The sequence below is a fragment of the Orbicella faveolata genome, unplaced genomic scaffold, assembly GCF_042242905.1.
Source record: "Orbicella faveolata isolate gen_17 unplaced genomic scaffold, um_ofav_v1 contig_26, whole genome shotgun sequence".
Classification (NCBI taxonomy): Eukaryota; Metazoa; Cnidaria; class Anthozoa; order Scleractinia; family Merulinidae; genus Orbicella; species Orbicella faveolata.
Window position 1 is genome coordinate 9098458 of NW_028301554.1, and position 25204 is coordinate 9123661.

Below are 25204 nucleotides of genomic sequence, written 5' to 3' on the forward strand. Positions count from 1 at the left end.
TATTTTCATTTGCAATATGTAACAAATAAAAAACCACTCGGTTTCTGTAGTCCTTTGAAAAACTCGCACATTTTAGACCACTTTTCGCCACTATTTTACTATTTAAGAAATAAAAAACGTGTACCGTGTTTCTATCGAGTTATAGAAACACGAGTAGACGTTTGCAAGAACGAGAAATGCTGTGGGAACATGAGTCGCAGGCGAGCGTCTCCACAGCTTTTTCGAGTTCTCCCAAACTTTTACGATTGTTTCTATAACTCGATGGTAACACGGAGAACATGTTTTCGATTTCTTTTAGAAAACACCGCGACGAAAAAAAGGAAAACAACTTGTTAACGTTGATTATCAAAATATACATTCTCTTTGCTCGCGCCTTCATTACGTCAACAGCTCGTGCTAGGTCTGTGTTGCAATCGAATTTTAGTATAAATCTACCAGCTTTCTATCACGAATGCCGTTCACGAATGCCGTTCTCTGATTGGCTACGCTACTCACTACTACTCTATTCTGTGATAGATAGTGAGTAGCGTAGCAGTGTTTCCTTGTTAACAAAACGACGGCCGCTTCTCCGCGTTTTCGAAATGTCTGCGAAGAGGAGTTAGGTTGAATTTTGAACGGCTAGTAGATTTATACCAAAACATTTAGATCATTCGCTCTCGCTTTCTATCGCGTGATAGTTGACTCGGGCTGCGCCTTCGTCAAGTATCACGCGATAGAAATCTCGAGCTCATAATCTAATTATTCAATAGAAACACGATTTTTAACCAATGAGCGCGCGTATTTTCTTAGGACTGTTTTCCAATGAGCAATAGTTTGCGGACGGGGTCATTTTGATTGCAATGCAGTCACGATGATACGTTTGTATTTAATTTCGATCAAGTTTTGCTTTTCTTTGTTGTGTATTGTAATGTTCTTAAGCCGTTTCATATTTCACTTTAGTTGTTTGCTTGAGGGCCACTGATTTCTAACGGAGCTGTTATGTGTAGACTTAGGGTAAATAAAGTTTATTATTGCTTTTATTATCACACACTGTGGTCACTATCTCTTTTCGCATTAGCGAAGAATTCAAAGTTCAATCTTAAAGTATTCCATTATTAATATGATCTGCTCACGCAAAGAACAGATTAGTAAATGCATGCCTGGAAGGAATGCATGATTTTCAGGAGTGCGCGTCTGTTAGTAAATCTTGTAATTTTGTCTTGCATATATGATAAAAACTCAGAAAACACACTGAGGAAATGCGCGCAGGAACGCAAAATGTGCACAGAACGTAACACACCAGAAAACGCGCTTTAACAGGGGTTCAAAATGCAGGGAAGAATGCACAGAACTAACGGACCAGAGGAGGCAATTAAGAAGTCTCGCCACACCCAACAAAAAATGCAGAGGGTGTAGGAACTTTAATTCACGACGAAACGCACGATGGAATGCATTAGACTCGCATTTTCCAACTGGACCTGGTTATGACAGGTTTAAATATTTGAGATGCTTCAAGCTTTGGAGCAGTCACGTCGCCTTTCTCAAGTGAACATTGAGTGTTGGTTGTCACCAGGTCTACAATGGCGGAGGTCACGTGAAAAAATGCATCGGTACAGGAACACGGTCTCGATTAAGGGTTAGGGCCTGGCACCGGCTTTCAATCGCCTCCTTTATACTTGTTCCAATGTCAAGTCGAGATAGTGCTTCACAAATTGCCTGCGCGGACAGTCTGGTGATAAAATTTGCTGTAGTACGCCAAGAAACCGTGTGTTCTCAAGCGTCAAGTTGCCGTACGTTTTGATAAGTCGAGAGTGAAGCGGTTTACATTGAAAGGTTTGTTAAGTGTATCAGAAGAGAGTAAACTTTCTAGAGCAGTTCGTTTGTACCAGTAGTTAAGAATTCAAAGAAGCCGTTCCTAAAAAAAGAAAATAAAAATAATAAATGGTTCTTCTGGATGGTTCTTCTGGATGGTTCAATATGGCGAAGTAAACAGGCTTGCCATATGGTCTCATTGAAATATTTTCAGCGGAAACAACTTTCTTAGCAAGCTTTTCCGATCCTATTCAAATTACACTCAATACCATCCAGTTATCTGATATAAAATACTTTTTTTTTCAGCAGGAGAATTCGAGATACTCCTATGCCCTTCATGCGACAGAAATTGGAGTTTTGGGCAGCATTAAAGAGTTAACTGACATTTAAAGCAACCAAGAAGGAAATAAATTCATCAATAGTTTGAAACTGAGAAGACAATGTTCTCACCTTTTCTCTTTCGTCGTTACCCCAGATGTACGGTGGCAGTTCAGCGGAACTTAATATTGGGAAAACACTGTCCATGTAAACCTCCCTGAAGAATCTCCTCATGTGTGACCCGTCCCTCTAAACAAAACAACAAACCACCAATAAGCCACGTACAATATATCAATATTTTAACATGGCTCCGAGGCTTTCGGGTCATTGTAAATTTTTTGAAGTTTCTTTTGTCTCTCAATTCCCAAAAGAGACTTGGATACAAAGGAAACAAAACCAAATATAGAACGCCTCAGAGCTATGCTAGAATATTGATATATCGAACGTGGCCTATTGTTAATGAGGACAACATTTTAATATTGTATAATGTTTAAAATAAAGAAAAGCATTAATATCTGTAGAAAACAAAATATCTGTAAAAAAAAAATCAACATCTGTAAGGGTTCCATGAAAGAGAACGTTCAGAGTGAAATACTATTTAACAGCAGGGTAACAGTAGTTTCTAACAAAAGAAATTGAATAAGTTACAAAATAAATTGACTACATCTTTAATTTAACTTTCGTTTGTTCTTCTCGTCCCAGCAGCGCTGTCAAAATTAAAAGTATGGTAATGCTCAATGCAACTCTTGTAAAGTTTTACATGAAGCGGCATTTAATTTTCAATATTATAAATTATATCGTTTGAAATACACGATTTTAAAATTGCAGACTTTTAAGGCGGAAAGTGACGATATTACCAACTCTCAAAGTTGCGCTCTTTTGGCCCAAAAAATGTCTAGGGGAATGGGTCTAGTTGAGGCAAATCACAGAGCAGGGCAAATCACCACAAAACAAAGCAAAACAAAACAAAACAGAACAGAACAAAACAAAACAAAAGCAGTGAAGCAACGAAATACAGGTATCAACTAAGAGAAAACAATAAGGGATAAAAGTTTAAAACTTTCACCAGAATGGCACATTTGATTTCTTAAAATCCTGTCACAAAATCGCTCTTGATGAATTGCAGCCTACTTCTATCCTTGTAATCTTGTACTTTTTCACTAAAATTGCTTGTCTTACTTTGGTCTGTAGAATCCTTTAACCAATTTGCTTGTATAATCACAGGCATTGGCAACATGACATGGAATTTTGGAAGGATAACTTGCAATAATCAGCCGGGACACTTCCTTGCGAAATGTCGATATCACAGCATCCATGATAAAGCCTGAAACACGAAACAAAAACACGTTTCAGCAAAATGAATTGCACAAGTTAAGCTTTCTTTGTGCCTGGTGAGAGATTGGTATGTTTGCTTTATTTAAACGGAGTGAGAACCAATTATTTCCTCGATAATAAGAAAAAAGTCAAAGGTCTCAGCAAGAGGCTTTGACATTGCACATGCACACAGAGCATTCAAATAATAGACTGTTTTCGATAATATTAAAATTCAGCTTGGAATTGAGGCCTAGAGAACACAAACAAAGGAAATTGAATGACATGTTTATTCATTCATTTTGTTTGTGTCCTCTAGCCCTCACTACCAAGCTAATATATCGACAGTGACCTGTTACCTGCAACTTGTGAGTCGCGCCCTTCATCCATTATAACCTTGGTCAGCAGTTGCCGGTACAAAGAAATGGATTGAGCGTACATGTGACATGTTAACAAGGTGTCCGGTAACATCCTACAGAGATACAAAATAGCAACTTATGAAATATTGTCACTGGTCAATGACAGCAAATAGAGAAGAGTAAAACAAAAAGCAGAATATTGAGATGAAAACCTTAATTATCATGCTTGCATTGATACATCATAACTCAATTCGTCCCCCCACCATCCCTGCCCCCCCCCCCCTCCCACAAAAAAACAAAACAAAACAAAAAAAATCACATTTTTCAGGCTGAGTCAAACTGGTGTTAATTTAAAAAGAAGAAAAACGCATACATACAAAACGATGGGACTTGCTCGTACATATCTTTTTTCTGGTGTGGAATCAGCTTTACTGTCAGTCGTGGTTGGCGATTAGAACGAACAACTTGCTGGAGACGGAGAAAAAAAACAACAGGCAGAAACGATGACAGAACATGAGAAAACAAATAAACAATAATAAAACTAGCACGAGAATTTATCGGCTCCTTTCCAAGTTTCATTCAGGGAAAGAGAATTTGTCAAGTCGATCAACTTGAGTTAATTTTATTTAACTCACACAAATACGTGAAAAGGGTATTACAATGAATCATTTACAATTTAAATTACACATGCATGATAACAACTATAAGAAAACAATACAAAGAAAATACGCGCGCTGATTGGTTAAAATCGTATTTCTATAACTTGATGGAAACACAGAACTAGCACGAGCTGTCGACGTAACGTAACGATGGCGCGAACAACGGGAATTTACATTTTGATAATCGAAGTTAACAAGCTGTTTTCCTTTTTCGTCGCGGTGTTTTCTAAAAGAAATAGAAAACATGTTCTCCGTGTTACTATCGAGTTATAGAAACACTCGTGAAAGTTTGGGAGAACTCGAAAAAGCTGTGGAAACGCCCGCCTGCAGCTCGTGTTCCGAGAGCATTTCTCGTTCTCCCAAACTTCCACTCGTATTTCTATAACTCGATAGAAACACGGTACATGTTTTCTATTTCTTAAATAGTAAAATGGTGGTGAAAAGTGATCTAAAATGTGTGAGAAAACATGTATCATATTTCTATCGAGTTTTAGTATAAATCTACCCGCGTTCTATCACGAATGCCGTCCTCTGATTGGCTACGCTACTCACGTTCTATTCTGTGATAGATAGTGAGTAGCGTAGCATCGTGCGCTGGAGGCCGCTTCTTTGTGTTTTCGAAGTGTCTGTGAAGAGGATTTAGATGAAAGTTTTGAACGACTAGTAGATTTATACTAAAACAATTAGATTATTCGCTCTCGATTTCTGTGCGTGATAGTTGACTCGACGATAGAAATCTCGAGCTCACAATCTATTTATTTAATAGAAACACTCGTGAAAGTTTGGGAGAACTCGGAAAAGCTGGGGAAACACTCCCCTGCGGCTCGTGTTTCCACAGCATTTCTCGTTCTCCCAAACTTCCACTCGTGTTTCTATTAAACAATTAGATTATGAGCTCAAGATTTCTATGCGTGATAGTTGACTCGGCGATAGAAATCTCGAGCTCACAATCTAATTGTTTAATTAATAGAAACATTCGTGAAAGTTCGGAAGAACTCGAAAAAACTGTGGAAACACTCGCCTGCGGCTCGTGTTCCCACAGCATTTCTCGTTGTTCCACTCGTGTTTCTATTAAACAGTTAGATTATGAGCTCAAGATTTCTAGCACGATAGGGCGAATAATCTAATCGTTTTGGCATAAATCTACTAGTCGTAAAAAACTTATCTAAATCCTCTTCAAAGACACCTCGAAAATACCAAGAAGTGCCGTTATATATCACCGAATAGATGGTGAGTAGCGTAGCCAATCAGAGAACGGCATTCGTAATAGAACGCTAGTAGATTTATACTAAAACTTGATAGAAACACGGTACATGTTTTCTATTTCTTAAGCATTGATAACAAAAATTCAAAATAATTTACAAGTTTGATATTAAAAACGAAAAGAGCTTGAGATAAATTATTATCATCATCATCATCATCATCATCATTATTACTATTATTATTATTTCTTTTCTTTTTTTTTTTTCACGCCTGACTTCGTAGTGTACATATGGACTTTTGTGAGTGGGCCAAAAGTTGACTTTATTTTAATTTTAGAGCAAAATAAGAACTCTTAGCTCCTTAGTAAGTGATCAGAGTCTACTTTCCCCCTACAATATCAATGCACTGTGGAGCAGACAAGTGATCAGAATAAAGAAATTCGTCAAGTTAGAGATATTGCCTTGATTTAATACTAAATTCTCAGAACTTACGTTAACAAAAATGTATCGTGATGAGTAGCGAGAATAAAAAATAAATTAAAGTACTAATCAAAGATTATGAGGGTGCGTTCGACGCCTTCACTTTAATGTCTTGAATGGTTTCATTAGCTGACTTTCAACCCGGCTTTCAACAACTCTCCATTGCTAAAATGAACATTTTTTTTTATCAACAACCGAGGTTTTACGGACAGACATACCATAATGACAAAATCCATGACAGTATTTTCCTGTGGTTTTCTGGTTAGCAAACAGAGGTCCCCTCTATAAACTATGATTTAAATTGTGGATTCATTCAGCGACGGCGCCAGTTTCCGTCGACTCACAAGTTTAATAGAGCTAAAATATTTACGTTTGCCTTCACGTTTCATCCTAAATATTTTCACATTTGCTGGCAGTGTTTAGGCTTAAAAGCTAATTTGTAAAAGTATATTTTATACCTACATTATTGTAAACTGCTGGAAGCACGAATATTAGGCAACCTTTGCAATCGCTTGCTCTTTTACGTAAACAAACTCCATGCGATTGATTCGAATATTTGCGCTGATGAATAAAAATAGACAGCATTTACATTGCTGTTCCTTGGTTCAGGCTTGCTCTTACTCTCCTCCAATAATTATGTTGCCTAGTAGTTAAGGCCGGAAGGTACCAAAATTCAAACACTTGCTAGAAATGCTTTTGGTAGAAGTCTATTAGTGACCTGCCTTAGCATATGCTACATGCTCCGCCCGACACGTTATCTGCGAATAGACTGCAATGAATCGAGAATACACCTTTATAGTTAGTTGACAAAGAAACTGTTTACTTCCGTTTCCGTTACCACCTTTTACACCAGCCCATAACGGAGGCACCCCCCCCCCCCCCCACTACCCAAAAAATGTTTATATACATACTGGAATTACCGTAAGAACCAAAATAATCCGTCTTTTTGGAAGGTTTTGTACAATTAACACATAACGTGCCGATAACAGTGGAATTCAGTCGTTTGCATACAGCTTGATTTAGCCTCAGTAAAACGTCGCTGAACTTTCTCTGATTAATAACTCGCGTGTCGAAGGCGCATCAAAGTGGACAATTTGCAAGCTTGCGTGTGACGTCACCCTGCCTGAGGAGAGAGGTACTGGGGATAAGGAAAAATGAAATCTGAAGAGTTTTATTTTGTTTGGCCTTTCCAGGAGTATTTCGTTCTCTTCGACCTATCAGGCATGTCTTTGGCGGTAAGTGGAATGGCATTAGGGACTTTAAGATGTGGTGCGGCTACCCTAAAGTACGACGGCAGATAGTAAAGATTGCATCCAATGGCATGCCATTACGCGCGTCCCCGTACGGCTTTCCCGTCGTAGCCTTGCTGTCTTCTAAGGGAAAGTGCCTGATTTCACGTACTCTTCAACACGCGAGTATTAGTGTGTTATTTCCTTTTCATTTTAAAAGTCCGCTCTAAGATAGACTAATTGTTACTTTGTTATTTGTGCAGAAAATTGGACGATTTAAACATCTAGCGCGAACGACAGTCATATTAGTACCGGGCCTAATGACTGCAGACAACAAAGTTACGCATGTAAAAAGCTGAGTTATAATCGTCTACTGCTACTCAAAATGAATTTCATTAAACCAAAAGTTCTGTATGTTTGTTCTTATCATGTTGTACGAACACCTTGCCCGAGCCGAAATCGAGCTTATATCTGTTAATTTGCTTAGTAGTTGGAGTCACAGGCGGCTCTAAAAGGAAAATTTAAGTTCTGAGAGAGGAGGAAAACATCGTCAATAATCAAGCCCATGTAGTATGAAAGTAGAATAGAGTTCTTGGTTTCCTTGAACGAGCTTGAACGAATACATTTTTTTGTAAAGACAAGTAGAGGCTACACACGACATTGCTTCACCGCGAAATCTTCATCGTTTGATTTTGGCGGGAAAATGCCGTTGTCAGCCTAGTCCCTCAAGGCACAAAGTAGCCGCAGTAGAACCTCGCTGTTGCATAATAAGCGGGCGGATATACTATGATCAGATGCTTTCTTGGAATTCCGGGAAACACCCGAATCTGCGCGATTCGTATTTTCCACTTCTCAAAGGGAACTCTACTGTGATACTGTGGTAAGACTGCGTTGTGTCCTCTCTTAAGGCCGCCTCACACTAGCCGATTTTTTGTCGGCCGACAAAAAAATCTCCACTTGCCGGCTAGTGTGCGGTGAATTCAGACAAGTCTGAAGTCAGTTTAAGGTGGCTCTGAACGCTATCTATGGAATTTTTTTAAACTTTGCCACACATTACGTCTTGTCATGCTTATCAATTTTTGATAATATAAGAAACATTTCACCGTACCGTTTCTGAATTGTAAACCCCTTAAGCTGTAACTAAGGGTGTTTTTAGCAAGTCAAACTGTTGCTATAGTAACTTATTGTGTCAGGAAAATGATAACAACGTGTTCACCAATGATTAGGCAGTTTTTTGATACCATGATTGTGGCATCAAGGGATAAAGAGTGGCATAATGACCCATCAAAATCTAACTGCTGGAAACTGTTTTGAGCCACCTTAAAATGTTTGATCAATTTGCTGTAATGTTGTTAGCTGAGTCAAGCCATTATGAAGCAAAGGTAGTAATCAGTGACTGATCAGTTATGGCCTGATTCAATTAGTTCATTTTTGGTCAAGTCTGTGTTGCGGCTGGTTGAACAACATCATGTGAATTCCGTTGAGGTCAAGAAATATGTGTACCTTTAATTAGTGACTACTGTTTGTAAGGTGAGAATGGTTGTTGGTACATAAGTGGAGCAGTGTCTGTTCTTAGTTAGCTTGGTGGTCAGTTGTTGAAGGTGTGTTGTACTGTGGGTTTAAATTTGAATGGAGTTAGTTAGTAGTTTGGTCTAGCTGTTGTTCTTTTTGTTGTTGTTGTTGTTTTTTCAAGGTATACCTTTTGGAACCTTCCCATTTTCTTCATTTATTCCCTGAATTTTCCCTGATTTTGAGAATTGAAAATTTCACTGACTATTTTTGGAAACTGACATGTGGCAACCTATAATAAAAGTGCATCATTTCCAAAAAAAAGAAAAAAAGTGGTACATTTTCATTTTTTTCCTGTCCTAGAATTTGATGATCCTATTTTTGATGACTTGGGGCACCCTGTAAGGATGCCCTACGGGGGACTGCCCTGAAGGAACCAGGTTATATTTTGATTTGATCATTGCATAAGGACATTAGTGTTTACCTGGTCCTTTTAAGCTTATGTCTTGTCCTGAGGTATTTTGACTTCAGCTGTTCAAAAGAAGAAATACAAAAATTTAGATACTATATTCTCTACAAACTCTCTCTCTTTTTTTTTCTTGATTGCATTCACATGTTAGGTGGGGTACCCCAGCAAGGAGGGTTACCCAGACAACTGGTCTGGGTAACCCGCTTCGGCTTTTGATAGCCTTGAATGGGATCTTATTGCTAAAGCCTTGAATGTTTTCAATTTTGGCCCAAATGTCAAAAGATGGATATCAATCTTTTATAATGGTGTACAAAGCGCAGTTATAAATGGTGGATTTTTGACCAACTATTTCAATATATCAAGAGGAGTTCGTCAAGGTTGCCCACTAAGTCCTCTCTTATTTATCCTTGCAGTGGAACTGCTAGCAATAAAGATACGCCAAGAACCAAGCTGCAGAGGCGTTGACCTCCCAGATGACCAGGTGATCAAAATCTAACAATTTGCTGATGACACCACTATAATAACGAAAAATGTTGCATCTCTCAAACTCTATTTACAGATCTTGGATTGTTTTGGAATTATTTCTGGATTGAAATTAAATAAGAAGAAAACTAAAGTTATGTGGATCGGCTCTATGAAAGATAGTAATTTGAAAGTACTTGACTTTAAAACAACTAAAGAACCCATTAAAGTTCTTGGCGTCCATTTATCCTACAACAACAGTAAATGTACTGAGAAAAATTTTTATAATAAGATCAACAAAATGAAAACAAAATTAAATTTATGGCTTTCAAGAGACCTCACAATATATGGCAAGTCTTCACTGGTGAAAGCTTTAGGTATATCACAGCTAGTGTATGCAGCATCTATGCTGACCGTTCCAGGATCGGTTATTAAGACAGTTCAAGAGAATCTGTTCGCCTTTCTATGGAAAAACAGGAAAGACAAAATAAAAAGAATGGTTATGTATCAACCAGTAGCAGAAGGAAGAATTAATTTTGTTAATTTTTACATGGTCGTTAAATCATTACGCTTGGCTTGGATTGGTAGATTACTAGGCGAGTCCGACGATAAATGGAAGGTAATCCCTAATTACTATTTTCGAAATTATGGTGGTTTATTATTTCTCCTTAAGTGTAATTATAATGTAAAATTTTTGAAAACAGATCTGCCACTCTTTTATCGAGAACTTCTTCAATATTTTCAAGATCTCAAAAATACAGCTAACATCTTTCCAAATGGCAAACTCATTCTTTGGAATAACAATTCAATAATTATAGATAATACAACTCTATTTTGGAAATCGTGGTTTGAATGCGGAATTGTGACGATAAAGGATGTGCTAAATTCTAAGGGAAAGTTTCTATCATATGAAGAGTTCAGCAACAAGTTTAACATCACCACAAATTATATGCATTACTTTCAGCTAATTTCAGCCATTCCATCTGAGTTGAAAAGGAGAGCAACTCAAACTTTTATACCTGCAGCTGATCTTTCTTCGACCTCCCCATCCATTCTTTCAAATCAAACTCTAATTAATCTGGCTGAAGCACGCTGCAAAAATTATTACCAATTGTTTAATAATCATACCCCTATTGTCCCGAGTGGTGTAAAAAAGTGGCAGAGTAAATTTCCTGAGAAACTTGGTGACTGGATTGGATGCTTTCAAGATATATATCGCCTCACTAAGGGCAATAAACTTCGCCAATTTTGTTTTCGTTTCTTACATAGAACAATTGTAACGAAGAAAGAACTTAAACTATATCATTTAGCCGAGGACAATAAATGTATATATTGCTTTAACGCGGATTCAATAGAACATACGTTTATTGATTGCAAGGAGCCTGTAAAACTTTATTCACAAATTATATCATGGTTCAATCATTCTCAAAGTACTGAGATAATACTTTCAAAAGAACAAATTGCTGTTCATGACACATGTCACGTGACTGATGTGCTGTCAGACCCTTTAAAACGCAAGCTAGATTTGCTCATCATCCTGGTCAAACAATATATCTATGCTTCTAAATATCTTCAGAAAGAATTGTCTCTAGATGAACTTGTAAATAAACTGATTGTTCAATGGAAACTAGAAAAATGTGCTTAAACGTAAAATCACTTATCTAAAAAACACCACTTGTGGGGTACTAAGTTGATTAATTAACAGAGTTATTACAATACAAGGTTAACGTAGTAAATCCAAAAATGCTCTCAATTAATATCAATAATGTAGCGTTAAAAAATTGTAATACTTAAAGATAATGCATAGACCCCCCCTTTTTTTTTTTGTATTTGTATATTTTTTTCTTGTTCTGTGTAGTTACTTAGCTGTCACGTTTTCTTTTTCTTTCATGTATGAGAAAAGTTATTGAACCTTGTAAAACTTCAACAGTGCATGCAAATGTAATGTACGTGTGTTTTAGGTGTATTAATAAAGTGCTTCATTTAAAAAAAAAACAAAAAAAACAAGCTGTGTGCTACTCAGTGTCAAGGCTATAGATGTTGAAAACAAGCTGTGTGCTATTCAGTGTCAAGACTACAGATATAAAAAACAAGCTGTGTACTATTCAGTGTCAAGTCTATAGATGTTGAAAACAAGCTGTGCACTATTCAGAATTCCGATACCAGGGGAATAGGAATAATACAGTTACGTGCAAGTTTTAAATTATGTTTCCTAAACTTTACAAAAATAATCATGAACTTTAAATGTAATTATCAGTCAATCTGAAAGTAGCAGCGCTCTGAATGACAAAGTAATCAGCAAGATTAGGAACCTCAAATTAATGTAATTTCACTTGTTATGAGAAACAATGAAGATAAGAGATGCAACAAGCTTAGCCAATCGCAATGATAGCAGGGAAATGCTGGTACATCTAAAATGATAGTTGTTACAGTACTTTCAGAACTTAATGGTGACATGTTTGAGGAGGATTTCTGAAAGAGGTTTAATGTAAACAAGTTCTTATTTGTCTTTTCATGGTTGCCACAGGCCTCTCTTTCAAAATTCCCTGCATTGATTAATGCATTGATTATGTGGAAAATACACTTGATAATTTCCAATGTACTGATCATGAAGAACAGTGAACCCACAGTTTAAGCTCTTTAACTGCTGCCACAGTGAGTGAGCCTGAAGCAAACAAATGAGACAGCAGATCTAATCTGTAAAAAAATTACTAACAATATAGAGGAAATCAACCACTTTTCATGCAAAACGCAAGGAACTGTGGTCGGCAGTAAGATCAGGAATTGTGGTCAGCAGTTATTACTGACGTCGCTTCACTTCATGACTCCACCCAATACAAGAATGTATTTTTCTCCCAACTAGAAAAAAACCTGTGCGAGAACCAGTGCGTGCATGCAAAACTGTCACACTCTCCCTCTTTCATTGATAAATTTATTGACTACAGCAATTGGATAATAAATCTCTTATTAGATGTTTTGGTATGTAGTATCGCTTTATATTTTTACTCATTGTTTGTATTTTGACGAGCCCATAGGGCTCGTCAAAATATGGCACAACTTGTAAAAATATACAGTGATACTACACACTAAAACATCTAACAAGATATGTATATATTTGCCAGTATTCTTAAGGAGATCTTGTACAAAATATACCCTGCACTTGCTCCAGGTTTTCTAATACAAAGATTTTCCTTCAATAGTGATATCTTTCTTGTATTCTGTATAGTCAAGTCCTCTTTGAAGCAGTCATCCAAGTACGATGGTCTCATAATTCACAAATTAAAGTACTCTTACTAGAAGTTCCAAGTGAAAGAGGGAAATATTATTCGAAATATTACCTAGTTGTATTTCAAGAGAAACAGTAATCCTCAATATCTATCGAAGTAAGCATAATATTTGGGAATTGCTTTCAACGCATCAATGGGCTCACTTGGTAACCTACCTACATGTATCTAAACTACCTAGTTAATCATAGTGCTTTAACAGTTATCCTAACATTTGGAAAGTTTAGACCTCCTCCACATGGTCTCATACAATGGGCATAGCAAATAAAAGCATTTCAGTAAGATTGCCTTCTAAAACATATAGTAGTTTACACAAAAGGACAGCACTTAAAGTAACTTTAAGACATCTTTTGTTATGATTAAACAAATACAAATAATTCATCCGAGATAAAACTATTCACCTACCAAGATGGATATCAGTAGAATTTCTATTTATTTGATCTTGCCTGCTACCCATATTCATGGCAATACTGAAGATATGGTGAGGGGGGGGGGGGGGGGACAACACTCGTTGAAACACTGAAGATATAGTGGGGGGAGGGGAGGGGGGCGCAGCCACATCTTGATGTTTCATACAGGACGAAGCAAGGGAATCTAGCTGGGACAAAGGGTATTAAATGCATATTGCCACAGCCAACTCTTTCTTAAAAATCAAGTATATTTGTTTTCTCTAAAGGCTGGTTTTCACTAGAGCATAAGCACAAGCACAAGCATAAGCATCAGCACCAGTGATAAAAACTTACCTACACCTCCAGTCAAATCGCACGCCAGCAAAACTTTCCAGCTCTTTGTGGTAAAACGGCAACATTCTTCACCTAAATATACAAGAAGTACACTAAGAAAAGCAGGCAATCCTCTCTCCAAACAAATCATGAAAGCAGCGAAAAGAAAGGCGCTAAATACACTGAAAATAAGAAAACAATTAACCTTTCCTCCGCTCACGTTCAACTTTCGCGGTCCCACAACATGGACGAACTGTCCTTGCAAAGAATGCTGGGAGAGTTCACACATCTCGCAAGCTAGCCTCGCGAGTTCGTGACAATATTCTCCATATTTTGATCTCTTTTCATTCAACCCTTCACAGATTTATATTTTAGTGGTAGAATGTTATGACCAGACCCTGTCTCCGTCCTCGTTCCTTCTGGCAAGAAATTCATTGGTATTTGGGTAGCCCGCCATAACGTATTTCAATGCTTCGAAAATAACTTGACTTTGTGAGCCTACCGGATGGCAAAACACTCCCCGATAACGTGTCTTATGAGAAGTGGATATCTCATGGAGCCTTCATGTCCTAATTGGGCCGATGCTACGACCTTTTCACACCTTGAGCTATTTTTAGAATTACTGTTGGCGCAAAAATATGACATCATCAGTCACATCACGCCTCCTACCTGCCCCCAAGTTGAACCAATAAAATCTTCTTGCTTTACTGTTTAGTTATTCAAAATGGCGCACAAACTGAACTCGTCGTCCTCGGAATGTTTCGATACAACTTCCTCTATTTTTCTTGATTCTTCTTTGGAATCAAGTGTTTCGGAAAGCGAAGCTGAGGATAGTGACGAAGAAACAGCTGAGGGTGAATGCAAAAGTTCTGACAGTCAACGGAGAGTAAGCTTGTGTCCAAAACAAAATCGCTACATGAGCAGCAAATGGAAGAATTATCATTGTAGGTTATTTCTAACGAAGAGGTTAAGAATGTGGAAGGCGAATTACGGCTTATCCACGAGAGAAGAACTCATTCCTTTCTTGCGTTCGGTGGACAGAGAAGTCCGACAATTCTCAACCAACAACAACTTGCGCAAGTATCAATCAAAGTTTCTGCACCTGTGTCAGAACTGTGTAAAAAACAATGAAAGTTTAGAGACTGACTTTAGGGCTCTTATTGCCACGTTACCAAACCTTGAACGTACAAGTGATGAAATTGTTGGCGGCATCTTTAAAGAACTTACCTCAACATTAGCCAATACAAGGATCAATGAATTCTTGAATCCAAAAGGTAAAATAGATTTAAGAATGCAGGGTAAAGTAGTCGACGCTGATGAAATGCTGCGACCTAAACTGAAGTTGTATGCACTGGTATCAAAACGTAAAGTTTAAGTTCCTTGACTAAAAGGGCCAGTCAGTTAAAGGCCAGCCATCATGTCAGCCTGCTATTTGTGACCAGATTTTCATGGCTCATTGCTGGCTGCGGCCTCTATTTGGTAGAACGTACTCAGTATTTCACCACTTCAAAAACTATACGCAGTTTCGCTCACATGGTAATTCTTCAGCTTAGGTAAAGAGCTTAAAATTTATAACTCTTGTCCAGGATCTTTTATGTACATGAACAAACCAATCCAAGTTGTACCAGGCTTCTTCAAGTTTCAACCCATTTAAGAGGCTACCCAGCTCAGTTTCTGCGTATTGAATTCTTCAACTACAATGCAGAACTCTTTTGTTTTATTCTGCCAGGCCTCATAACCATTCCAGAATTTTAGTATGTTAAAACTGGGCTAATATGGTGGATATTACAGGTACATGAAATCAATACCTACATTTAGTATGCATCAAACTCACTATCTCTTTTCTGATTGGCCGTAAGCGTACGGTGAATTTTTTAAATCAGCGCCTGTAACGTCATCTAGCTGCAGATTATACAATAGTCATGTCAAGGACACTCAAGATCACCGGTCATCATGGCATGTATGACCGCAGTGCATCAGATTTCTAAGGGTAATCATGTCAAGTTCCTGCACTTTGTGTTGCTTGCTATTAGTGAAGCAAAAACATGCCTTCCATTTCTTTTTTTCATTCAATTAGGCCATCCCCTTTTTTTCTCTGTTTAGCGTTGTCTGACCAACCCAGATTTTCACGTTTTCAAAAAAAAAAAGTTATGCAGAAAGCAATGACACATTATATCAAACAATTGTCACTTTAACCTGAAACATAAGCAATTTTTTGCCTTACAGATTTTTAGTTTTTTCCCTGTTCTTGTTTGATTTTAAAGGGACACAGTCAGCTGGCGCACATGCTCATTAGATACCATTTCATAGCTAATTTACATGTAACAGATACGCAATCCAGTGTTTTTAACCAAACATGATAAAATAATATCCTAGGATGAGCAAAAGTACACTCAAAAACAGATTTTTCAGTAAACGATTGAAAATCAAGCAAAACACTGCAAAGATTGAAGCAAATTTCTAGATGTATTTGATATGTAACTTTGATTTCAGGTTGATGTGAACTCTTTTAGCTTCTTTTCAAAGTGACAAAACTAGTGTCCAGGTCAGCCTGGTCCCAAAGCTGACTGTGTCCCTTAAACAACAATGTCGATTTTTCCTTCCTCCATTGCCGCGATGTTGACTTTATAAGCACACCTTGTTGTTTCCAGGCTCCATGGATATTATGCTGAGGTACCAGTCTCCTAGCTCGACTCCTTTTCCAATTTTATTTTTGTTTTTGTTTTCTCCTTTTCTGACTGACCGACCCAAAATCAGAAAACACATTCGACAATAAACAAAAAAAAAAGGGGGATGGCCTTATGTAGGATAAAACAATTACTAGATTAAGTTTTTGTGATATCCAAAGTAATCAAGGTCTCAGGTAGGGTTATCAGCTGCAGCCGAAGGCTGAGGCCGATAACCCCTACCTTCACCTCAATTAGTAGTATATTCTGGATATCACAAAAACCTCATCCAATGATTGTTTGGTATCAAAAGTAAGAATTAACTATAGCTAACAGCGTGGTGGCAGCATCTTGTATGTTCAGTTGACGATTTAGTTGAAGCATTTTCTTATCTTTGGAAATTGTTGGTTTTTGAGAGGAAGTCTTTTGAATTCTTGAGCAAGTTTCAGAAAAGTTTATCTACTTTTTTGAACAAATTTGACAAATGGACTCTTTGGAAATTGGTATAAAAAAGCCCACAAAGTAGCAGTAATGTTTGAATTATCCCAGCTTTTTCATATATACAGCTGCATCAATAAAATACTTACCTACTGGTACTGTACTCGAGAACATGGCTCTCAGTCGTTTGTTCCGAGTCCACTAGCCTCCAATACTATCCCTTGGCATGTTTAATTATAATTATGCTATTATGTTGTAGTATCTCAATGTGTAGTTCTGGAAAATATCCACACCTCCCCCACGGAAGGGATTTTTTCTAACACCTCCCCACCCCTCTGGAAATTCCAGTAAAGCTTCATACAGTTCTTAAAAGTTTTTGGTCTTCCAGAACACCCCACCCCCCAGGAAATTCCAATCCCCTCTGTGGGGGTAGTGTGGATATTTTCTGGAACTGCACAATAAGACTGTAAGAACAGTTTTTCTGTTGTTGTTGTTTTTCATTTTTATTTTGTGTGATGTACATGTACTGTACATGTACTATCAAATAAATGTAACATTACTATCAGTCTGTTATGACCTCTACAACAACTGGCTTTGTTTTCAAGACTATTATGAATAGAGTGGTTTTATATCAAATATCATAAAACCAAAACCAAAGTAATGACAGGGGTCTTATTAAGGGTGGGACACCAGGCAAATTGACTGGCTGTAAGGACAATTCTGCCCGTCTGTTTTGACCATCTCCAGGAAAATTTTTCTTATAAAAAGTTCAGTTCAAAAAGTTTTGTCGGCCAGTGTGAACTAGTTGCCCTCCTGTTGAAAACATTAATGAAACCCCTGAATGACTTTATTAGCCAATCACAAAGGACAAAGACCATGCCAAGAACCAATCAAAACTCCAATGAATACATGTAGCCGACATGAAGTGCAAAAAAAAAATGTGTACGGGTGCATGTGAGTCACATTGATTTTAGTTTCATCTGTGATATTTGGATGAAAAAGTGGTTCAAGGTTTTGAAAACAATGAGTGGGAAGGCTGTGTTTTCATCAATAAAACACACTGGGGCTACTATACACGGCCAAAGTATTTGAATAAACAGTAGAACTAAGGTATAGAGTGTTAATGTTTTTACATTTCCGAAACACTTGATTCCAAAGACGAATCAAGAAAAGAGGAACTTGTATCAGACAATTCTGAGGATGAAAAGTCTAGTTTGTAAACAGTACAGCAAGAAGATTTTACTGGTTCAATTTGGGGGCAGGTAGGAGGCGTGGCTAACCCGAACCTGTTTGCATATTCCCAGAAAGTGCACATTATCTGATAGTTTTTTATCGGCTCATTGTGTAGCCTGTGTACATCCACTCAAAAAAATCGGGGAGAAGGCAACTGCCGTAAGAGAGGTTTTAGGTCTTCACTTAATTAGTAACAGCCACTTAACTGACAACTGACAAATAGACAATCAAAATTTGAACTGATAACTGACATTTGCAACCCTCCTCCCCACCCCCTCTCCCTCCCCCATTCAGACCCTCTTATTTTGCCAACACAAGGGCTTTTAACTCCTGTCAGTAATTCAAGTTGTGCTAAGGCTTCCAGTCTGGCCAAACTGTGGAGAGATATAGTGTGGCCACTGTTTTTAAATGATAATTCCCGTTTCATCTACATAATTATGTACATGTGTAGATTCCAAGCAGCTACAGTCATGCCTGCTGTGAGTCAGACAATGTGCGCAACACCCTTGTTTTTCTTAGCCTGCTCACAAGTAGTTTGCTGATTTCTGTTTTTGCCTTTCCCGCGTCCTTTCTCATGTCTACCCACTGTTTGTTAACATGTGAGTTCACTGTTGTTCCGGCAGCTGCTCTGCACTGTTCATAGCTGCGTTCTCCGTCAACATTATACAAATTACTGCAATTGTCCTCGGCTATTCCAGTTCCCGCATCGGTTTGGTTCCAGACCTCACACCAGTCCACACATGATCAATGGCGACCACAACCACAAACAAATTAAGTCAGATTCAACACAGGTAACATTAACTTACATTTTAATATATTTAAGCTTAAACATTGGCAGGCAATTAGCTACAACAAGATGTGTAACAGTCTCAAATTCAGCTTTTTATCCTTACTAATGTCAAGAGCCAACTGGTTAGGCAACCAGCAGCTAGCAATGTTAACAAGATTAATGTGCCTCCATTTTCAAGTTCAGGTTCTTGTACCGTACACAACTAGCACATCGAGGCATACGTACATGTTTTAAATTATTTCATAACTTAACTTGTTTATGTTTAAATAACTGTCCTTGATAGAACTGCTGAGACAAGAAAAATCTGACAAGGGCTAGCTTCCTTTCTACCTTTCCCGCCTCCTCCTTAAGGACGTTTTTTTTTCTTTCTTTCTTTTTATCTCAAAATTACTTCTCGTGTATTACCAACATTTTAAGACAACACTGAACGGATATGAGATAAGAGGTGGATAAGCAAAATTTTTATAATTTTTTGTTTGTAGTATTTGACGCAATATGGTTATCTGCGCAATTCTTGAGTTTGTCTCAACTGGATCTGTCTAGGATTGAAGTCTGGATTACACGCATATATAGTCATTTTTTTTTTCTTTTTGAAGTTAAATATAGCCTTTTAAAGTTTAAAGTTCTCGTCTATAGTGCATTATCCTGTGGGCCTTTCTGTCGCTTTCTTATCCGCTGTGTTCATCAACTTTAGCGGGCAGGTTGTAGTAGGAGTGTGACTCATCATGCTTGTCCAAGTCACAATATGGTACATCCCTCGTCATGATCACCTCCAGTCGGTCAATCAACTCCAAGAAACTGGGACGAGAGGATGGATCTTCATTCCAGCACTCAGACATCAATTCATATCTATCATGGATAGAAGATGACAAAAAGTTAAACAGCTGCATTGCGGAACAAACCCGATCAATCTACAATATTTGTCAAAGCCAACTTGAAATACGTTACAACGCTAAATCAGTTTCTCGACATTGTATAGGTGCGTGGAGGGCATGCAAGATGCACAAAAACGAAATGTTTAAATAATGATTATCAAGCTTGCAACCTCTTGATCAAAAATAATGTGAAATACACATGTAGTAATATGATGTACAATAACCTGAACCAATGCCGACTCAAAATCCAAAGAAGAGTTACTTGATGGTTATTTTAATTACTGGAGGGTTATCCCGTGGCTGAGCCAATTATTTTCACACAATAACAAAGTTATTATTACTATTACAGTAACTCCTATTTGTTTAGAGCCCCTCTAGACAGCAATTCTATACTCTTATATGACAACAATAGACTGCAATAATCAGGTTTTAAAATAAATCTTATGTAAATTTGGACGGATATAGTTCAGATCCTTTGTATATATTTAATTTAAGCCACTGTATGTCCATAACATTAGTTGTTCGCATATTGCGAAGTGTCCGCAGTTTAAAAACGACAATGTTCCTCTACGGTATTCGCGGTCTTCATGAATGGCTGTTCTCTACTCTTAGTAGCAGCATTACCAGTTGTTTTTAAACGATATAAATATATATTTAAGCGAGCCACACGCATTCCAATTTGTAAGTTCTGGATAGTAGCTTGTTTTCAAGTATCAGCCCTATTTCGAAAGAGGGACAACTGATCTCAACGCAATTCAGTTACTTACACTTCATCACAGCACATGTCAGGCCTTTCCATGCGATAACCAGTCTTCAAGAGTCGACACAGCTCCCGATTGGTTAACGTGGGATACGGCACGCCTCCTGAAATGCATCCAAAGAAAAATAAGCCGTAAGAAAGTAAGTTAACCGTAAGTGTTACGTGAGGAAAACTGAAATGAATTCTCGCCTGAACATAAGAAAGTCATGACTAATTTCGCAGGGCTGTCATTGAGTTTTGATGCAGCCGTTGCATGTAAGTTATCACCCGTAGCAGTGAAATACGTGGCCCACGGCCACGTTCCGAAGACCCGAAAGGGCCTGAGCATCTAGGGGGGGGGGGGGGTCTGGGGGCATGCCCCCCAGAAATTTTTTGAGCATGAAACCCCTAGAAATGCATTTTTCTCCTTTCTAGGGCATGGCAAAATGGCAATTTTTCTAATCAAAAATGCTGATAAAACAGAGTGATAATATGTTATAGTACATCATCAGCAAATAGTGAAATAACATCTTTGTTGCACCAACCTATGCAAGTGGTCCTTATTTTAGTACTGTTTGTTTTTCACAGTGCATAATTTCAAATTCATGCACCTTAATTTACAGAGATCAAATGAATAAAGTTACAAAATATCTCCAACAGACTTGAGTGTTCCTTGTTTAAAAAAAAACATAAATGACAGTCCATAGTCAGCAATATGGTTTTATGTTTGCTAACAGTTATAATAATTTGTTATTATGGTCAAATGCATAAAACAGGAGTGAAACCAGAAATAAAAATTATAATAACATCTCTACATTACCAAGCTATCTTACCATTAGAGGAGCTCAAATAAGCTGGATCAGACATTGAACATCTCTTTCCGTTACAGTGGTAATAAGAATGAAATGCTTTACCATTTCTAGACTCGGGAAATTTTTCTTCCACTCTTTGTAGCATAATACTCAGTTCTACAGGCTGCCCACGTGCGGCTGAAGTACTTGCTGTACTTGAAGCTCTGATCGCTGGTATTTGTCGACCGCCTCGACCGGCTGTTTTGCAGCAGCGCATTGCGTAATAAGTTTTGCTGCTTAAAATGGCGTCTAAATGTAATTCACGACGATTAAACAAACTGAAAGTTCATCTCCAGAGTAAAATATAAATAGTAGAACCAAGGAGGCAAGACACCAAGAAACAGTTATGTTTATTTCAACAGGGAAATGTTTAAAAATAAATTCGGTAAGTGTAGCATGTTCGTACCATCCATCGACATCTTCACCCGTAACATCGAGTGAACTCAGCCGTAACAGGTGTTACGGGTTACGGCCCTTAATGACAGCCCTGTTTCGGAAAAAAATAAAGGAAAAAGAATGTAATGGAAATTAAAAAAATATATTTCTTTAACTTACCCATGGTGGCCATTTCCCAAAGAAGTATTCCAAAGGACCAGCTATATGAAAATAAAAAAAGAGATCAAGAAACGTTTTGTAATTACTGTACATGTACTCAACACAATTAAGATTTTTAAGTCTTTCTCTTTTTAGGCCATGTAATTATAATGACAAGCCGCCCACGAGCAACTTCTACGCTTCTTTCCTGCCCTCGAAACTTCTCGACGATACATGCTAAATCCTCGAAAGAACAAGTTGTACTTCTCCATGTGTGCATCTGAGGGTTAAGAAAAAGGCTTTGCCGTCACACAGAAAGAGTGACTTACACATGAGTTTTATAAACCTGCCAGCCAGCGAGCCATGCGAGCCAAGGGGCGAGCCATGCGAGTCATGCGAGTCATGCGAGCCATGCGAGCCACAGTACAAATGTTAAGAATTTTTATGTTACATTTATATTCGCATGAGAACAAGACCAAAAGCAACGGAACAAGATGAATAAGATCGCAATACTAAATTTTTGCAGCGACTACACAAACCGTCACTAAGGACATTTTTTTGAATTAGCCAATCAGAACAAGAACAAGAGCAACGGAACAAGATGAAAAAGATTGCAATACATGTATTAAATTCTTGCAGCGACTACACAAACCGTCACCAAGACGTTTTTTGAATTGGCCAATCAGAAGCCAAGCTGAAAAAATCAAATAGCTACAAATGTCTCACAATGCACGGAAAGCCGATAAGGGTACCACAATTGTCATAATGAACAGAACAGATAAATTCAACAAGGGTCAAGTCCAACTTGATGATATACATACCGACCCTTCGACAAACCTATGGTTGACACCACAGCCAAAAAAGTTCATCGATTGATTCGATCACTACTTCAAGAAGGCCACATAGACGAAATGACGGCGAAATGGCTCTCCCTTACGCCCAACCCTCCACAAATACCAATGTTTTACACACTTACAAAGATTCACAAACCGACACCTGTCGGTAGACCTATTATATCAGGGTGTGACGGCCCTACAGAAAGGATCTCATCTTTTGCTGACCACCTTCAGCCGATAGCACAAAGACAAGCCTCGTATCTTAAAGATACAGCAGACTTTCTTAACTTCATCGAGAAGACTAAACTGCCTAAGAACACCATTCTTGTCTCAATGGACGTCACCAGCCTCTACACAAACATACCACAGGAAGAGGATATTACCACAGTATGCGAAGCACACGAATAGTTTTATCACGAGAACCCTCCAATTCCTAGGTATTTAAGAGAAATGCTCACTCTGATTTTACAAGAAAACTCGTACCAATTCAGTGGAAAAGATTACCTCCAAACTCATGGAACAGCCATGAGAACGAAAATGGCCGTAGCTTTGGCTAACATATTTATGACCAAAATAGAAATAGAAATACTCAGACAAAGCAACACGAAACCCTTCTTTTGGAAAAGATTCATCGATGACGTCATATCTATGTGGAACACAAGTAAAGACAACATAAGAGATTTCCTTCTAACGGCAAACAGTTTTCACCCAACGATCAAATTCACGGCTGAAATCTCAGAAACAGAAACTACGTTCTACGTTCTACACATAACAAAAATATGAAACAAAGAAAAAAATTCGTCCAACTCAGGGCAGCCATTACTATGACACAAGACTTGGCACGATGTACAGATGTTTAGAGCATTTTTCATATTTGACGCACTAACAATAGTTCTGGCAACCCAAGCGAGATTAGGACTTTTTCTGGGAATATTTCAAATTTAGGCACTTTTGTAGGGAAAGGGAAAGAGAGAGTACCCTAGGAGCGAGGTTGTACCGTTTATACTCGTCCCCAGGGTCATCTCCGCTTTCAAGATGACGAGCGGGCGGTTTATAGCGGTAGTTTAATTTAGTGATAGTCAGGCGCTAGATGTTTCTTTGTGAAATGATCGACGACCTCCCAGACCGATCGAAGAAAAAGAAAATACTCGCAAAAATGGCTCGCATGACTCGCATGGCTCGCATGGCTCGCACCGTGGCTCGCAGATTTAGCAGACCCCTTACACATCACTCTTGATGGTGTAAATGCTGTCATTAATTGATTCTGGGGCCATCCATTTCACAGGAAGCTTCTTTGTGTTCTTTCCATTGTACACGTCCTCGTAGATTTCTCGCATCAATCCAAAGTCTGACACTTTGACTCGGTTATCACTGCCAACCAGAATATTACGAGCTGCAAGGTCACGATGAATGAAGCCTTTCTCTGCGAGATGATTCTAAAAAATTTTGAAAGAATTATGATTAAAGATTATGATTCTTTTTTTGTTTTTTTGTGAATCACGTATTAAAACTTTGTTTGAGATTACCAATAAACGAGGCATGCAAGACCCATCTCAGTTTGAGATGATTTGTTTACAAAACTTTTCTTGTGGAGGTCGAGAGTCGCAACTAGAAAGTATTTTTATACTTTATCTCATTTCGAACTGGCTATACTAATACCTACCATTCCCTTTGCTATTTGCCAAGCAAAAGAAAACAGCTTTTGAGTGGTAAAGCCGTCTGCTTCTTCGTCGTTATCATCAATATTTTCAGTCGATATCAATGTGGCCGCATCGTTGCTGTTGCCCTGTGATGTCGATGGCATCGACATCTCTTCCATGCTTTTCTGCTCCAGAAAATCGTTACATTTGCCTTCGTCAGGGTCGGCGTCATCATCATCAATATTTTCAGTTGATATCAGTACAACGGAAGCGTTGTCTTTTCCCTGTGATGTCGTTGGCACTGATAGCACTTCTATTTTTTCCCGGTTCAGAAAAGCATTGTTTCCTTCCGCTTTGTCGTCGTCATCATCACCGATATTTTCTGTTGATTTGAATATGACACCAGCGTTGCTGTTTTCCTGTGATGTCGATGATATCGGCATCAGTTCAATGATTTCCTGATCCAGTGAATCATTGCTGTTTTCCTGAATAAATAAGGCAAGAAAAAGAAAAAAACATAACATAACCTAGCAAGTAATGGTAGTAAACTAAGCGTTTGTAAATTATTACGTTTTTGATATTTTGGGAAGAGAGGGAAGGATAGAAAATGTGGCGCTTATTTCAAACCTAATGTAGCGTGAGTTTTTGGTGAGTTGTTAGTGAGTTTTTCTTATCTTGATTGGAAAACATTTGTAGTAATATGTCGAAGTTGTTGTTTTTCTTTTCAGTTTTGATTTTGGTATCAATGTTTGGTTTTTTACATTTCTTCCACTTCTGCTTTAGCTTTAGCATTTTTAATACTTCATC

At 38.0% G+C, this 25204-nt stretch overlaps 2 protein-coding genes and 1 long non-coding RNA gene across 8 annotated transcripts in view; all 3 read right to left on the reverse strand.

Moving 5' to 3' along the window:
* Positions 1-851: 851 nt before the first annotated feature.
* On the reverse strand, positions 852-14434 carry LOC149108059 (uncharacterized). The gene is made up of 5 exons (XR_016209013.1): positions 14001-14434; positions 13817-13888; positions 9343-9389; positions 2242-2358; positions 852-1894 (listed from the first exon to the last, which is right to left on the reverse strand). It is a non-coding gene; the product is annotated as an uncharacterized LOC149108059 (long non-coding RNA).
* Positions 2704-4230, reverse strand: LOC149108060 (uncharacterized; the record flags this gene model as incomplete). The annotated part of the gene is made up of 4 exons (XM_089296081.1): positions 2704-2731; positions 3289-3433; positions 3780-3892; positions 4157-4230. Coding segments are annotated over 4 exons (360 nt in total), but the record flags the coding sequence as incomplete, so codon positions are not given.
* A 4490-nt stretch (positions 14435-18924) lies between the features above and the next one.
* LOC110048057 (uncharacterized) overlaps positions 18925-25204 on the reverse strand; it is a 61270-nt gene continuing 54990 nt past the window's right edge. For all 6 annotated transcript variants that reach the window (XM_089295552.1, XM_089295550.1, XM_089295551.1 and 3 more), the window contains 5 exons: positions 24421-24882; positions 23982-24193; positions 21943-21983; positions 20565-20661; positions 18925-19771 (listed from right to left, as the gene is read on the reverse strand). In XM_089295552.1, coding sequence (XP_089151678.1) covers positions 19591-19771; positions 20565-20661; positions 21943-21983; positions 23982-24193; positions 24421-24882 — 993 coding nt within the window. In that variant the 3' untranslated portion in view covers positions 18925-19590. The remainder of the gene's footprint in view (positions 19772-20564; positions 20662-21942; positions 21984-23981; positions 24194-24420; positions 24883-25204) is intronic.